The 14,454-nt window shown below is 32.7% G+C and overlaps 1 protein-coding gene and 1 pseudogene across 3 annotated transcripts; one reads left to right on the forward strand and one right to left on the reverse strand.

Moving 5' to 3' along the window:
* Positions 1 to 1,307: 1,307 nt before the first annotated feature.
* On the reverse strand, positions 1,308 to 4,127 carry LOC114414636 (mitogen-activated protein kinase homolog NTF3-like). 2 transcript variants are annotated; one of them, XM_028378973.1, is made up of 4 exons: positions 3,793 to 4,127; positions 3,521 to 3,647; positions 2,816 to 3,241; positions 1,308 to 2,363 (listed from the first exon to the last, which is right to left on the reverse strand). In XM_028378973.1, exons 3-4 carry the CDS (start codon positions 3,236 to 3,238, stop codon positions 1,671 to 1,673), a joined length of 1,116 nt encoding a protein of 371 aa, XP_028234774.1. In that variant the 5' UTR covers positions 3,239 to 3,241; positions 3,521 to 3,647; positions 3,793 to 4,127; the 3' UTR covers positions 1,308 to 1,670. The 2 variants fall into 2 exon arrangements, with proteins under 2 accessions (XP_028234774.1, XP_028234773.1); XM_028378972.1 differs by lacking the exon at positions 3,521 to 3,647 and having other exon boundaries at positions 3,793 to 4,126.
* Positions 4,128 to 5,701: 1,574 nt separating this feature from the next.
* Positions 5,702 to 11,276, forward strand: LOC114414637 (annotated as a pseudogene). The gene is made up of 14 exons (XR_003667236.1): positions 5,702 to 5,871; positions 5,987 to 6,069; positions 6,569 to 6,772; positions 7,339 to 7,455; positions 7,537 to 7,665; positions 7,797 to 7,908; positions 8,253 to 8,347; positions 8,444 to 8,548; positions 8,626 to 8,720; positions 9,725 to 9,812; positions 9,966 to 10,025; positions 10,101 to 10,174; positions 10,532 to 10,657; positions 10,764 to 11,276. The product of XR_003667236.1 is annotated as an AP-4 complex subunit mu-like (transcript).
* Positions 11,277 to 14,454: the final 3,178 nt, after the last annotated feature.

Here is a 14,454-nt window from a genome sequence, read left to right on the forward strand (position 1 = left end):
TTAAAAACCCATTCTTATTTTAGAATATATAAAAAAAACATGTCTTAAAATTTTAATAGGACTTGGTTTTGTCCCTACTTAACAAGTGAAACATATGCCAAACAAATTCGCTGGGTAGGGGAGGATTCCTCTCCTTACACTATTTTTTATCATGTTCCTAATTGTATATAGTGGTGAGCATGAGTTGAGTTACATGGGATTTATCTTTACTTATATCTTAATATGAATTTTTGAATGGATCAATTTTTTAGATTTGATATCAATCCGATCAAGACCTAAAATATATGAAATAAGATCCGGTCGACTTGGTTTTTTAACACAATATACTGTTTTTAATATTTTGCATGGTTAAATTGTAGAATAAAAGAAGAACAAAACTTAAATTAAGGTATATTTGTAATATATATTTTAAAATAAACAATTTTATTATAAATATGGTAGCCTGTTATATAAAATATTAACTATTATTAATATACAATTATTAAAAAATTTATACTTTTAAAGAGAATACTGGATACTAAATCAAGTTGCTTCTGCCTGAAGTGTGACCTAAATCCTCCTAAAGAAATATACCAAGTCTATTTTCAAAACTCAAATTCCTCCGAATTAAACTTGGGTTGGGCTGGAGTAACAAGGGTTGGGGCGTGCTTACCCCTCTAGTATATTAACAACTTTGAATTTAGAGAGTGTAATTTAATTGGTTAAATATGATGCGTGATTTATTATAAATCTTTAGTATTATTTTTTTATTTTTACAAATAAAAAAAAATATTATCACCTCTGGACCTTTACTCATAAAGAAAGAAAGGGCTATATGTAGAGATCCCAGTTGAACTTATCAATTACACGACTGTGAAAACTATAATTAGTTGTGATTCTTTCTTTAAAGTACACACTTTGAGGAAAAAAATATTGTTTGGCTTAAATTGACATATGATTCAAAGAGAGTAAAAAATTAGATTATGAAGGAAACAACATTTTCTCATCTCACAAGTGTGAGGAATAGTAATTCAAGGAATCGTGTATCAAGCATTTTTATTTTTGGCTATCAATGTCAATATTCAGTTTGTATTTGAAAGGGTTCGTAAAATCCTTGATAGGTAAAAAGAACTAAAAAAACGTTTACAAGTTCATCAGATGTTTCTCTGGAAAAAAAAAGTTCATCAGACACATGTTTTGATAATTGATTGAATTTATCGAATTTGCAAAAATTCCTTTCTGCCAGTGCAGCTATCTACGGACCAAAAAAAAAAAATACACAGGCGATGCACAAATTATATGTTCCGCTTACGGGAAAAAAATTGTACTTCAAAGTTCAAACAATAACACATTATTGATAAACATTAGACTTAATTTACAAAATGGTTTATGAAAGACACAGAAACATAATTATGTACAACAAAACAAGGCAACTACAATACAAAGTTCAGTACAAAATCAATCTCTCAACATGGCGTTTAAAGACTACAATGCATCATCAGCAATAACACATTTTTTTTTAAGATGGTCATCTTTTTGCTGTTTCTCTCTGCTTTCAATAAATAGAAAACAGAACATATAAGGAGCTCACTGATGACAAAGCCCTCCTAATTATTTGAAGCAAGTTATGATATTAGAACTATCCTGGCACCAACAAAAGGGAACATAACTATGAAAGGAAGTAAATATCATTAGCACAACCCTGCACTCTCCATAGCAGATTCAGGATGGTAATGAAGCATTTCTTTCCACATCATGTCCCTTATCATCTCTTCCCCTAGATCCTCATCAATGTCAAGATCAATTGGAATGACGGCTGGAGGGTCACAGTTAGGATCATACAGAGGGGCCATGTAAGGGTGTTGAAGTGCTTGAGTGACACTGATCCTCTTTGTTGGATCGAAAACAAGCATCTTTGCCAGAAGATCAATTGCCAATGGATGCGCATTAGGATAAAGTTGCGAAAGGGGGGTTCCAGGAGAATAAGGAAGTGATTTGATATACTTCTTTGCCTTTGGGTTATCAATGAATTCAATATCCTCCTCCCTTTGACTACCAAGGATATTGATAATCAACTTCAGCTGGTTGAGACACTCTGAACCAGGGAAAATCGGTTTTCGGCCAAGAAGCTCTGCAAAGATACATCCAACTGACCAAACATCAATAGATGTCCCATAGTTGTCACAGCAGAGTAGGAGCTCTGGTGCCCTATACCACCGAGTGACAACATACTCGGTCATGAACTGGTTCTTGCTGCAATTAGTACGAGCTAGCCCGAAATCACATATTTTTAGGTCACAATTTGCATTGATTAGAAGATTCCCAGGTTTCAAGTCACGATGAAGAATGTTAGCGGAGTGAAGATATTTCAAGCCCCGGAGCAACTGCAGCCAAGAATTTTCAATTTTGGTAAAATTCAATCATTTGCTAAGCATCACAAATGATATTATTCATAACCAAAGCCCTAAAATGTGCCTTGACATGACTGAAGTCAGTTCTTCAGGGAAGAACTATAGACTTAGAAAATCAAGGGGGGATTTATCAGGTAGAGGGGTAAAAATGCAAAACACAACAAAAACAAAAAAAATTATTTCAAAATGATAAGAGCACACAAGTTTATACAAGACCTTTTACCAAAACCCCTCTGCAAGACTGTCACAAACGTACAAACAAGTTCAACATGTGTGTTTTCTGCTTAGTGTCAACTCTACAATAATACTAAACATGCATGTATAGTAGACAATATGAACAGCATGCTATTCGTGATATTAATATTGGCATATAAGAAGCAAGGAATATTATTCCGCTTCACCAAAAATGGGCCAAAGATTCATACCTGAAAGAGGAAATACTGGCAGTGATCATTAGACAAAGCTTGAGAAGACTTAATAATCTGATGCAAATCCGTGTCCATGAGTTCATAAACCAGATAGACATCCTTGAAACTATTCCTGTGAACAGGCATCATGATGTCCTTCAAAGCAATCACATTCTCATGGTGAAGGTGGCGAAGAAGCTTGAGTTCGCGCAAAGTCCTCAGGGCATCAACCCGGTTTTCAAAGGCATTCTGTATCTTCTTGATGGCAACCTTCTCATTTATCTCTCTATTCACAGAAGAGCACACAATTCCATATGCTCCGCGACCAATCGGCTTGATGGGAACGTATTTTGAGTCAATCTCAAACAGGGTTTGCCACATGGAATAATAATGCTTCCCTTCAGTTCTGATCCCATTTGGAGGCTCAACAGGAGTCGCCATTCCCTACAAAATCAACACCAATAAGTCCCAGATTTTCAACCAATCACCACAATTCAGAAACTTTCCGTGTTCACTATTGAGTGCTGAGTGAACAGAATCATAAAACATACAGTGGAGTTGGCGTATCATTATTAATAATTTTTTCTTAACACGATTAATTAAGAGACACTTGAAAACTTTATCTTATTGGGAAAACCCAGGTCCACATCGGCGATAAAGTGAAATTAGAGTATATAGGTACGAGCTAGCTTTTGGAGTTGAATTAAATAGGTCTAAACTTACATTCTAAGAATCTAACATGATATCATCCACTAAAATCCCTCATCCTTGAACTAGCTTTAGGAATTGAGAACCTAGATCCATATCCAAATTTTATTTAATTAATCTTGAGTTGAGACCGTGTAGAGATCTGTACCAAACAGAACGTTGTGTTAAGAATTACAGGATTAAAAGCAGAGACACGCCCGAGAGTAATTAATAATTAATAAAAAAAAAGAAGAAGAAGAAATCGAGTATATTTACAAATGTAGAAAGAACGTCAGAGAAAAGATTACCTTTATTTGGAAAAACAAAACTTTATTATGAGTGTGGCGGTGGCCAAGAATCTGATTAAAAATTTATTGAGAGAAGGGTGAATCGAAAGGCATGACTTAAACAAGTTGGAATGCAGAGAGTGTGTTCGGGGCTGCATAGGTTTTTTCAGCGATCGAGATTCCTAAGGTTGTCGCCAGGGATGTTTAGTTTGGAGTTTCTGAATGGAACTGCATCTCTCTCTCCCTCACACACACACACACCCGCGTTTGGCTCCGGTACTCCCACCTCCTGATATTTCCCTTCTCTTTGTTTCTTCCATCATCCATCCTTTTGCGTGATACTCGTTTTTGGCTACATAATATTTTTTTATCTTTTTTTTTAAACAAAAGATAATATATTTTTTTTGACAGAATTAAAAAGATAAACAATGCATTTTGTTTGTTCTATTCCACTGCTTGATTTTTATTGTTTGAAAATCTTAGAGCTTAATCGCTAGTAATATACAAAACAATTAATTAAAATGTACTTACTTGATTGGTCTAGTACATCTAATTAAACGAAATCATTCAAGATTTACCTGGTCATTACAGGAAACGTAGCGTGGATATAACGTTAGCATGACAGGGTTAATCTTTTTTTTTTGACAGCGACAGGGTTAATCTATAAAAAGCCTAAAAAGTGTTTTCAGATTTTTTTTCACGTTTTCCATACAGTCTTGATAAATACTGATAAGATTTCTTTCTGTTAAACTAAACTCTTTAGGATTATAAATATCTATAGTCCGATGAAGGTTTTTTTTATAGTCTGACGAAGGTTTTTTTTTTTTTTTCGTTTTTTATTTACAATGAAGCGAGTTTCTTTTTTCTTAGTAGAAAGTTTTTAAACATGAAATTCGAAACATGTATTATTTAAACTAGTTGCCTGTTAATTAATAGTGATATACCTTCAATTAGGTATTTAATTTTTAAAAATGTACTCCTTTATTTTGTGAATTAAAGATAGAATAAGTAATGCATGCATTTTTACAGTGAAAATATTATTTATTATTATCTAATCACAAAATCATAAGATTATTAATTTTTATAATTATTATTTTGAAAAATTATATTAAGAATAATTTTTATTAATTAATAATGTAAGCATGTCTATTAAAATCTTAAAGATATTATTAATTTAAATGTCTTACTTTATAAAAAAAAACCCTGAAAATTAATTATTTTTCTTTACACAACTTCATAGCCTCTTTTTTAGAAGTTTAAAAGAGTTCAATTTTCATGCACGTCTGAATTTTTTTTAGCTATTAATTAATTAAAATGATTTTAAATATTTTTTTGGACGTAGAAATTATTTTAAATATAACTTTTAAAATGATCCATATTTATCTTATATAATATTTTATTATTAAATAATAGAGTAATAATAATTTATCTTAATATATTTTTTTAAAATAAAAACTAGATTTTTATTTTTGTGGTTTTTTATTTTAATTTAAGTTTAAGTTATAAAAATTTTAATGAATTTTTTAGTAAATTATAAAGTTTATTTTTATCATATTATTTTTTAAAAATATATTAAAATATAAGAATAAATAATTTTAATATTTATGTTAAAAGTATTATATTTTTTTAATTTTTATGTAACAAAATTTGTGTATATAATTTTTTTATTTTCATTTTTTTCTCTATTCATATAAAAATAAAAAATAAATATATTTTTATTTTTTATCCATTTAGCATATTTTACCTGATCTGAGTCGGTTAATAATTTATAGGATTAACATAATAATATAAAATCATAATTTATACACATGTAAGAAATAATTTATTTAAAAAAAATTATGTTCAATTGTTGGGTGTAACCACGCATGCGAATGTGATTAATATCAGACACATAATCAGAGTGGGTTATATTTAATGAATACAAAAGAACGTGGGTAATAATAAAACGACGCGAGTGAAGGCGTTGCTAAGTTGTGTCGTTGGTGCGTGGCATAACGGCAATGCGTTTGTTGTGAAGACAAAGTAAAAGAGAAGAAACAAAGATGATACTGCAGTTCTTCGTGCTTTCACAGAGAGGCGATAACATCGTCTACCGCGACTGTGAGTTCCATATTTTCTCCCCATCTCTTTCATTTCCATGATCCCTTAGTTTTTATGAATTTTTTCTTCTGACTGGGAGTGGCAACCCAATTTCCTCCAATTAAAGGATTGCAAGCTCAAAAGGGAAGCGCTGAGACATTTTTCCGAAAAGTCAAGTTCTGGAAAGAGAATGCTGAGGGAGATGCTCCACCTGTTTTTGTAGCTATTTCAGTCATTGTGTCAATTTCCAACTTTTTCACATTTCTCGATAATTAATTCTATACGTTTCCAAAATATATATATCACTATGTTCCCGCAGGCGTTTGGTGATTGTTCTTGTTGTGATTATTGATAAATGGTAGAAATTAATTTTTTAATAAATCATTAATTTCATTCTTAAAGTATTACTCTCTTCTAGATAGCCCCTGAAGTTAACAAATTATATAAGTAATTTTTTCTAGTATTAGAAATCATACTAAATAGCGCCTAAAGTATTAAAAAATACCTTTAAAGTAGTTCCTGGACGCTAGAAAAATATATCAATAGAAGGACTAAATTGATGGATTTTATATAATTTCATTATTTTAAGGACCATTTAGGAGATAGAGTAATATTAATTTGAGGGACCAAATTGATGGTTTGCTCAATAATATTTACACTTTTCCTTGTTGTTAACCTGGTCGTTTTGTTTTATGTGTCTTCTTTCCGTTTTTCATAGAATATAGATGGTGTGAACTACTTCCACGTGAAGGCTGCTGGATTGCTATTTGTTGCTACTACTAGAGTCAATGTCTCCCCTTCTCTTGTTTTGGAACTCTTACAAAGAATTGCACGTGTCATCAAAGATTACCTTGGTGTTCTCAATGAAGATTCCTTTAGAAAGAACTTCGTGCTCGTTTATGAATTGCTGGATGAAGTCATAGTAAGTATTTGCTATTCTTCCTTGCTTCAACTGATGATTTGCTTGTGAAAAATAACTGTATAGGCATGTTGGCTACCAAACCTTGCTTACCTAAGCTTCATTAATCTCTAACCTAGGTCCTAGCGGCTAGCACCATTGATTGCTTTTGGTCATTTATATTTTAGTATTATTTCTATCATTTTTTAATAGATAGTTGTCTACAACTATTCGCATGCCAAGTCTCTCTTCAACAAGTTTCAATTTTCAACTCCTCCATGTATGATATGACAGGTTGATAAGATAAGAAAGTGCACTTTTGTAAAATTCCCTTTTAATCTTTTTTATGTGCCACATTTTGAGAGACATGGAAACTTTGTAATTTGTACAAATGCTCTGTATGTTTAATCTAACCATGATGTATGTTTTTTTTTTATTTTTTTTTTTTTAATTTGAAGTAAAAACTGAAACTTAATTGGTTACTTGGTTATATGTTAACTATTACCATTTTAAAGCTTGTTCATTTTTTTTTTGGTTCTAACAGCAGCATTTTCTGTTTGATATGTTTATACTAAGTTCATTTGTGCCAGGATTTTGGTTATGTGCAAACAACATCCACTGAGGTTTTGAAGTCATATGTTTTCAATGAGCCAATTGTGATTGATGCTGCACGGATGCCTCCACTTGGCCCTGCTTCCATTTTTATGGTATGTTGCTAACTATTTGTAGGTTTAGTCAGTTACTTGCTTCAGGCATATTATTGGCTAGTTAGACTCCTATATTTTCAGCAAGGGACCAAACGAATGCCAGGTACAGCTATTACAAAGTCTGTGGTTACTAATGAACCTGGTGGAAGGAAGAGGGATGAGATCTTTGTTGATGTAATTGAGAAAATAAGTGTTACATTCAACTCTAGTGTGAGTATTTTGATCATCTTTTTCTTATGTTTTTTTCATGATGTCTGTTATGATGTCTTCCTTCCCTTTTCCATACATAGACTGCTGCAAAATTTTGAAGCATTTTGATATGAGTTTGTTGTTGGAAACAGGGATATATACTTACTAGTGAGATAGATGGAACCATTCAAATGAAGAGTTATCTTACTGGTAACCCGGAGATTCGACTTGCTCTCAATGAGGACCTGAGTATAGGAACAAGTGGTAGGTCAATCAATGTTATATTTTGTCCCCCTTGAAAGTTAAAATGCTGAGAAAAATGTGTGGGGTTTTTTTATCATGTTATTTTCTTGGTTGCTGTCTAACATATATTCTTGACCATGTATTCCTTTTATTAAATATTTAAATTAAGTTGTACTGAAAATAACTCCATATTTAGTGTTAATAAGGGGATATTTTTAGTTGGGTTTATATGTGTCTGTTGAATCACTAATGGATGGATTATTTTATTGAAGATATTTTTGTTGACTAGTTGATTTTTCGTATCCCTATAAGCTTTTGATATGTCTTTTCATTCTTTCCTGATAGCTTTTTATCATCTTTAACAGATTATAGAGGTTCAGGTGCTGTCATTTTAGATGATTGTAACTTCCATGAGTCTGTACACCTTGATAGTTTTGATGTTGATAGAACTTTGTCATTGGTAAGTACATAGTACACTAGCTTACATGTATAGATAATGCATTAGCATGTTGTACTTTTGAGTCCCTTGACTAATTACTGTTTCATTGTTTGATAGGTACAACCAGAAGGTGAATTTCCAGTCATGAATTATCGTATGACTCAACCATTTAAGCCACCCTTTCGTATTAATGCATTGATTGAAGAAACAGGATCCCTAAATGTGGATTTGAACACCCCCAAACTTTTCAAGCCTTCATGTTTTTTAGCATGTTCTGATAGTCTGCATATTTTTTATAGGCTGAAGTGACCATTAAAGTGCGAGCTGAATTCAACTCAAGTATCAATGCTAACACTGTTCTTGTAGAGATGCCTCTGCCATCATTTACAGCTCGGTAGTTACATTTTCTTCATTATGATTGTACATTTAATTTTTGTCATAGTTGATAGGAATGATTTAGTGTATAGTTTTCCATAATAAGCTAGCTAGCTAACTACTTGCCTGGTTGGTCTGTTTGATAGATTGTCAGGATTGAAGTCAGTAGAGGCCATATATTAGGTTGGTCAAATGAGATATCCTTCAATCCACCTAAAAAATAAAACACAAAATTAAAAGTATTAGCCAATGACATTTATGTTAGCATAAATGCATAATTGTTGCAACCTTTGAATAAGCAGCAGAATCTGTTTCATTTTGCAATCTGCACTACATCAAGCGTGGAAGATAAACATAATTAATTCACCACAAAGCTAGAAAATCACTGGATGACTGGTTTCCTTTCTTGTCATGCTTGGTTGGTTGCTTGTAATATTTTCTTAGAGTGGATGGACATTAAACCCTGCACGCACGCGTTTGTGTGTGTGCGCGTGCGTGCGTGTGTGTCACTACTCCCATGTCTAAGCATTCAAAATGAAGGCTTAATGACCAATATTAAATGTGTGTGCGCTTGCATGCGTGCGTGTCACTACTCCCATGTCTAAGCATTCAAAATGAAGGCTTAACGGCCAATATTGAATGTGTCCAATCATAGATCAGAACTCAAAACATTCAGCGTGCAAAATGAAAAAAAAAAAAAAAAAGGAGTGGTTACTTGGGCACTACGCTTCTGGTAGTCACTGACTCATGGGTGACTGGCTGGTAGATGAGAAAAAGAAAATAACATAATTAAGGAAACCATGCATGTACATGCTGGAAGCTGATTTATTCTTCTTGATGCAAATGGGTTGCTTGGAATCTGATCTACGAAATATGCTACCTTTTGTTTGTACTTTGTGTGTGTGTGTTTGTTGTATTTTATTGCACAGACCAAGCCAAAAGGGTCTATTCATTAACATGGTTTAAGCATCATCCTGATTACTTGACCTTACATCCTGTTTGTAAATTTATTTTCAATTTCAGTGTTAATTTTGAGTTAGAACCTGGAGCAGTTGGACACACCACTGATTTGAAGGAAGCAAATAAAAGACTGGAATGGGGCCTGAAAAAGGTAATATTGATTATTCGTTTTTTCCCCCTAATAATCAGTATATTTTTTAACACTGATCTATGGATGTTCATAAAGAATCCTTCGGTTGGGTATTTTAGGCTAATACGAGTCATATTAATAGATAACAATAATGGCTGCTCCATCCTCTTACAGGTTGGTGGTGGATCTGAACATACTTTACGAGCAAAGCTAACGTTTTCACGGAGTTACATGGTACAATGCTGACAATTATGTTTCGGCTTAATGTTTCTTCTCTGTAATGAATTAATGTGTTTGCTATGAGCACAGGAAATATCATGAAAGAAGCAGGGCCTGTTAGCATGGCTTTCACCATACCTATGTACAATGCTTCAAGGCTTCAGGTAAAATGCTCTAGGGATTTTCTTGAAGCTATTTTTCTGTTACATTTATTAAACAAGGCTAGATAGTCTGTATTGGACTTTTATGTGTGTTAGTTGAAAAATGTACCAGATCTTTTCGATGGTATATTATTGTGCCTTAATTACACTGCTAATCTAGAAATTATATCTTATCATGTCTTAGTTGATTTTCTTGAAGCTTGTGTTACTGGATGCTAAAATTGATAGTGGTATAATAATATAATCTCTTATGAGTTTAGATATAGATTCAACTTTCCTCTTTATTATTGCACAATGATTTTTTTATCTGGTTTATTTGCACTCCCTTAAATAGTTCTAAGATGCCATTTTTTGATGCAGGTTAAGTATTTGCAAATAGCAAAGAAATCAACTGCGCATAATCCTTATCGCTGGGTTAGATATGTAACCCAAGCAAACTCATACGTAGCCCGGTTGTAATTGGAATCTCTAAGTCCAAATTCCAAGGTTACTTGCTTTCCAATTCATTGATGTTCATGTCTACTGAATTATTCCAGCAATCTACATATAACATTTTTTAGTTAAAATCGATTGTTTAATTTGCAATTTGCAGTTAAATTTGGGGGGATGGCAGCATGTCAGGTGAAAAGATGGCAGGTTCTCTGCTTCTACAAGTGAAGATGATTTTCTCTAGATAATGAATGGCTAAGTGGAACTCGAGTAAAGTGAAGATGTACAAGACAAATCTTAAAACTGTGTAATGTGGAGGGCAGACATCTAAATCTTAAAATTATTAAAGACTTTATGTAATATAAATAGTCTTATGATGCGTTTAGCCTCCTTAGTAATGTGTTGGACTAGAGATATTCGTTTGAATGTATATGCCATTGAACCTGAGCTGGTTTTGACGAGAATTCGATTCCCTTGGCCCCGTATGTCTCGAAACTTTAGAGGCAAAAGTCAAAAAGGAAAAAGCCGGATGAAATTGGAAAGTCGTTTGCAGCGTATAAGGTACACAGAAAAGTTCAGTACCAAACAGAAATAGGTATTGGCCTTTAGATATAATATGTATTTTATTGAACGGTAGGGTTGTTTGGAAAAAATTGAGACTTCGGTTAATTTGTCATATTATATGTAAATTTTATATTAGTAGCTCAAAAACACGTTTCCTGTATTTTACAAAGCAATGAGACCGTGCTTTAAGGAGGCAAATGCGTTAAGGATTAAGGAAGGTGAACCGTATGGAATTCAGAGCTTATGGAACACAATTGACAATTGTGAATGGTGTTAGGTTTATTGATTTTGAGACGCTAGAATAAGTTGTTTTGGTGTGTAATTTATGATAGGTGTTGGTGGATGCTACTGCGTTAATGGAGTGGTCGTGGAAGGCGTAATGAATTTACCCTTTTCGACAAAGGATGAGTGAGGCAGACATGAATCTCGTCGTAGAATATTTGTTTTTTTGTTACATTAACAAGAAAAAGAAAGAATAAAAATTAAAAGTTTTTTCAAGATTTGCCGTATGCTCCAACACCAGAAGAAGGACATACTTGTTCACACCCCATTGCCACACAATTTGTGATGATCCATATCAATAAACATGTTGGACTATTATCACTATGAAATACCTACATGTGACTGGATTTAGATTCGATTCAAGCAAATGAATTGGAAGATTATATTAGTTCCCAAATTTAATGGACAAGGAATGAAGTACCTTTTTGTTGCGTCGATGTTCCTTTCTTTTAAAGCATATTGAAAAACACACACCAATATAATTTTATAGGTGATTGGGAACATGATTGAGTTTCAAATGCCTTCGAATAATAGGAGTGTATGATCAAATAAAGCTTTTACTGCTGGGCAAGATGCACATGTCAATCCTTAGATCGGTAATAATCTCATTTAGAATTTATGTTCTTTCACGAGATAGAAGAACATAGCCCCCTCTTGGTGAAATAATCCATAAAAGAGAGAGAGAGAGAGAGAGAGAATGGCATCAATAATATAATAGAGGGAAAAAGAGTGAAGGGCAAACTTAATTTCTTGGTGCTGGCAGGAACAACTCTGTCCCTGAACAAACATATATTTTACTGTGTATCATACACAAGTTTTATATTTTGCACCTTCCAAAGTCGTAAATCTCGTTCTTGCAACTTAATTTGTCAAAGTTGGTAAAATAAGGTGTGAAAGTTTTATTGTAGAATCTTACGAAAGATTATTAGGGAATAGTGTAGCTCAGCTTCAGCCAACCTAGATCTTATAAAACGTTGTTCCATGTTTTTATGTCGCCAATAATGTCTCGCGTAGACATCTTTGATTGAGGTAAAAGCTACGAAGGATTGGACTAGTAGTTCTGGCAAGGTTTGTTTGCCTTTAATATAGTACGTGCCTCTTTGTTTGGAAGAATCGCATGTAATCGTGGCAAACAGGTGAAATTAATAATCGATGCTAAAAATGTCAAGGTGATTGATTTACGAGCGAACACACCTGATTTAAATCAAGCAGATCGAAGCATTTATATTCATGTTAGGTAGAACAAATCGTCGGCAGAATAGTAGCCATTAAAGTATGATGTTATGAATGCATGATATTGTTAGCGGTGATGTTACATATTGATGCACGATATATGATATGATATTCAGTTTAATCCATCCGATGGTTGATCGGTTATGGTAGATATGAGTTTTAATGAAGAGAAATCCAAGGTCTGAATGTGATTCTCATATGTCAACAAAATTCTTTTTATATACTTTTGGCATTAGAACATAATACTATTTTTGCGGGAAAATGGTAATGGGTGTTGTTATATATATAATATATTGAATTTGGATATTACGTTCGTACCATATTCTTTTTAATGACTTCCTCACATTTCCTCTTATATTACGAAAGAAAGGTTAAAAAAACTAACATAATAGCCGCTACATGAATAAAAAAAGGTTATATTCTCTTTCTAGTTTCTAATAATAGGAAAGAAATAAGAATGAAAATAAATGTTGTAGTAATTTTTTTCTAACGTAGTCAAGGAGTAAAAGAAAATGTGGCACTGCGGCGACACTACAATTGTTGGTGGCCCCCACTGACCAAACTACCAAACAGAAAAGGTCAGAGCGTAGCGTTTCTTCTTCAGCCTCAGGTCCATTGTAGCAACTTTAAGAATCTCACTGGCTGATGCTTCCATTACCACATAAAATTTCACAATTTTTTCAGCATATCATATTTAACATAAAGTATAACGATTGTACAGGTGTTTGGTTCATATTTCAGATGTGATTTTAACAACTTAACCATTATTATTTTTATGTTTTTTATGTGATTTTTTCAACAAGCTATATAGACTATTGTAGTCTTATATAGAGGGAAAAACTTCTGATCCATACCTAAGTACATTTGCTAAATACACCTCTTTCTCTCTCTTACATTGATCTCGATTATAAATATAGCTTTGAGAATATAAAAGCATCCTCTGGAACAATTCATTCTGGACCACTAGGAAATGGTACTGTTGTATGTGGGGAGGGTAGGTGCATCTTGTGAATAGAAATGCCATGGGGTCGGGCGGGGACCGATATTGTCTCTCTAGTTTCCGACCCCAACTTCCCAACATATACATGTACCCATGATATCCGACTGGTTAAAATTTGTTTCCCTGTTTCGTCCCGTCTCCGGTTTAGATTTGTAAAAAAAATTGTAAAAAATTATATTGAAAATTGATTTTAAAAAATTGATTGTTAAACATTTATTTTTAACTACTTGTATTTGCATAGTATTTGTCTACAAAAATCATCAAGAAAATAATTTTAAATTATGTAAAAATTATAAAAAAACTAACAAGTAATTAATAAAATTTTAATAATTTCATCATCGATGCGAGTACAAGAATGAGTATGTGATGGGTAGTGACATCCTGTCCTCGACCTCGATTAAAAAAGTCAGGTAATCTCCGAACCTGAACTCGTATTTGGTTAACTCGGATATTTTTCCTCAAATCGGTATGGATTCAAGCGGATACCCTTGAGTATGAATTTGATTGCCATGCCTACTTGTGATTGATATGTTCACAGATGTTCTTAGCCTTGGTGCACATTTTATATATGGTGCTGATTTTTTTAAAAAAATATAATACATAGTTTTTATGCAAAAGTTTAGGTATTTCTTTAACATAAGATGATTTGATAACTTTGTTTAGGAATTTTTTTTAGAGTTAATTCTTATTTTTATCATTCATTTTTTTTTTAATTTAACATATAAGATTAATAACTTATTACTATTATTCATTTTTAAAATTTTATATTATATAA

The sequence above is a fragment of the Glycine soja genome, chromosome 6 (assembly GCF_004193775.1).
Source record: "Glycine soja cultivar W05 chromosome 6, ASM419377v2, whole genome shotgun sequence".
NCBI classification, from domain to species: domain Eukaryota; kingdom Viridiplantae; phylum Streptophyta; class Magnoliopsida; order Fabales; family Fabaceae; genus Glycine; species Glycine soja.

What these genes read in the sequence shown, in the direction of transcription:
- LOC114414636 (XM_028378973.1), bottom strand. Translation starts at nt 3,238, where the DNA reads ATGGCGACTCCTGTTGAGCCTCCAAATGGGATCAGAACTGAAGGGAAG. An exon ending in GCCAGTATTTCCTCTTTCAG is followed by an intron (nt 2,364 to 2,815) that starts GTATGAATCTTT and finishes TCTTGGCTGCAG; the next exon opens with TTGCTCCGGGGCTTGAAATA.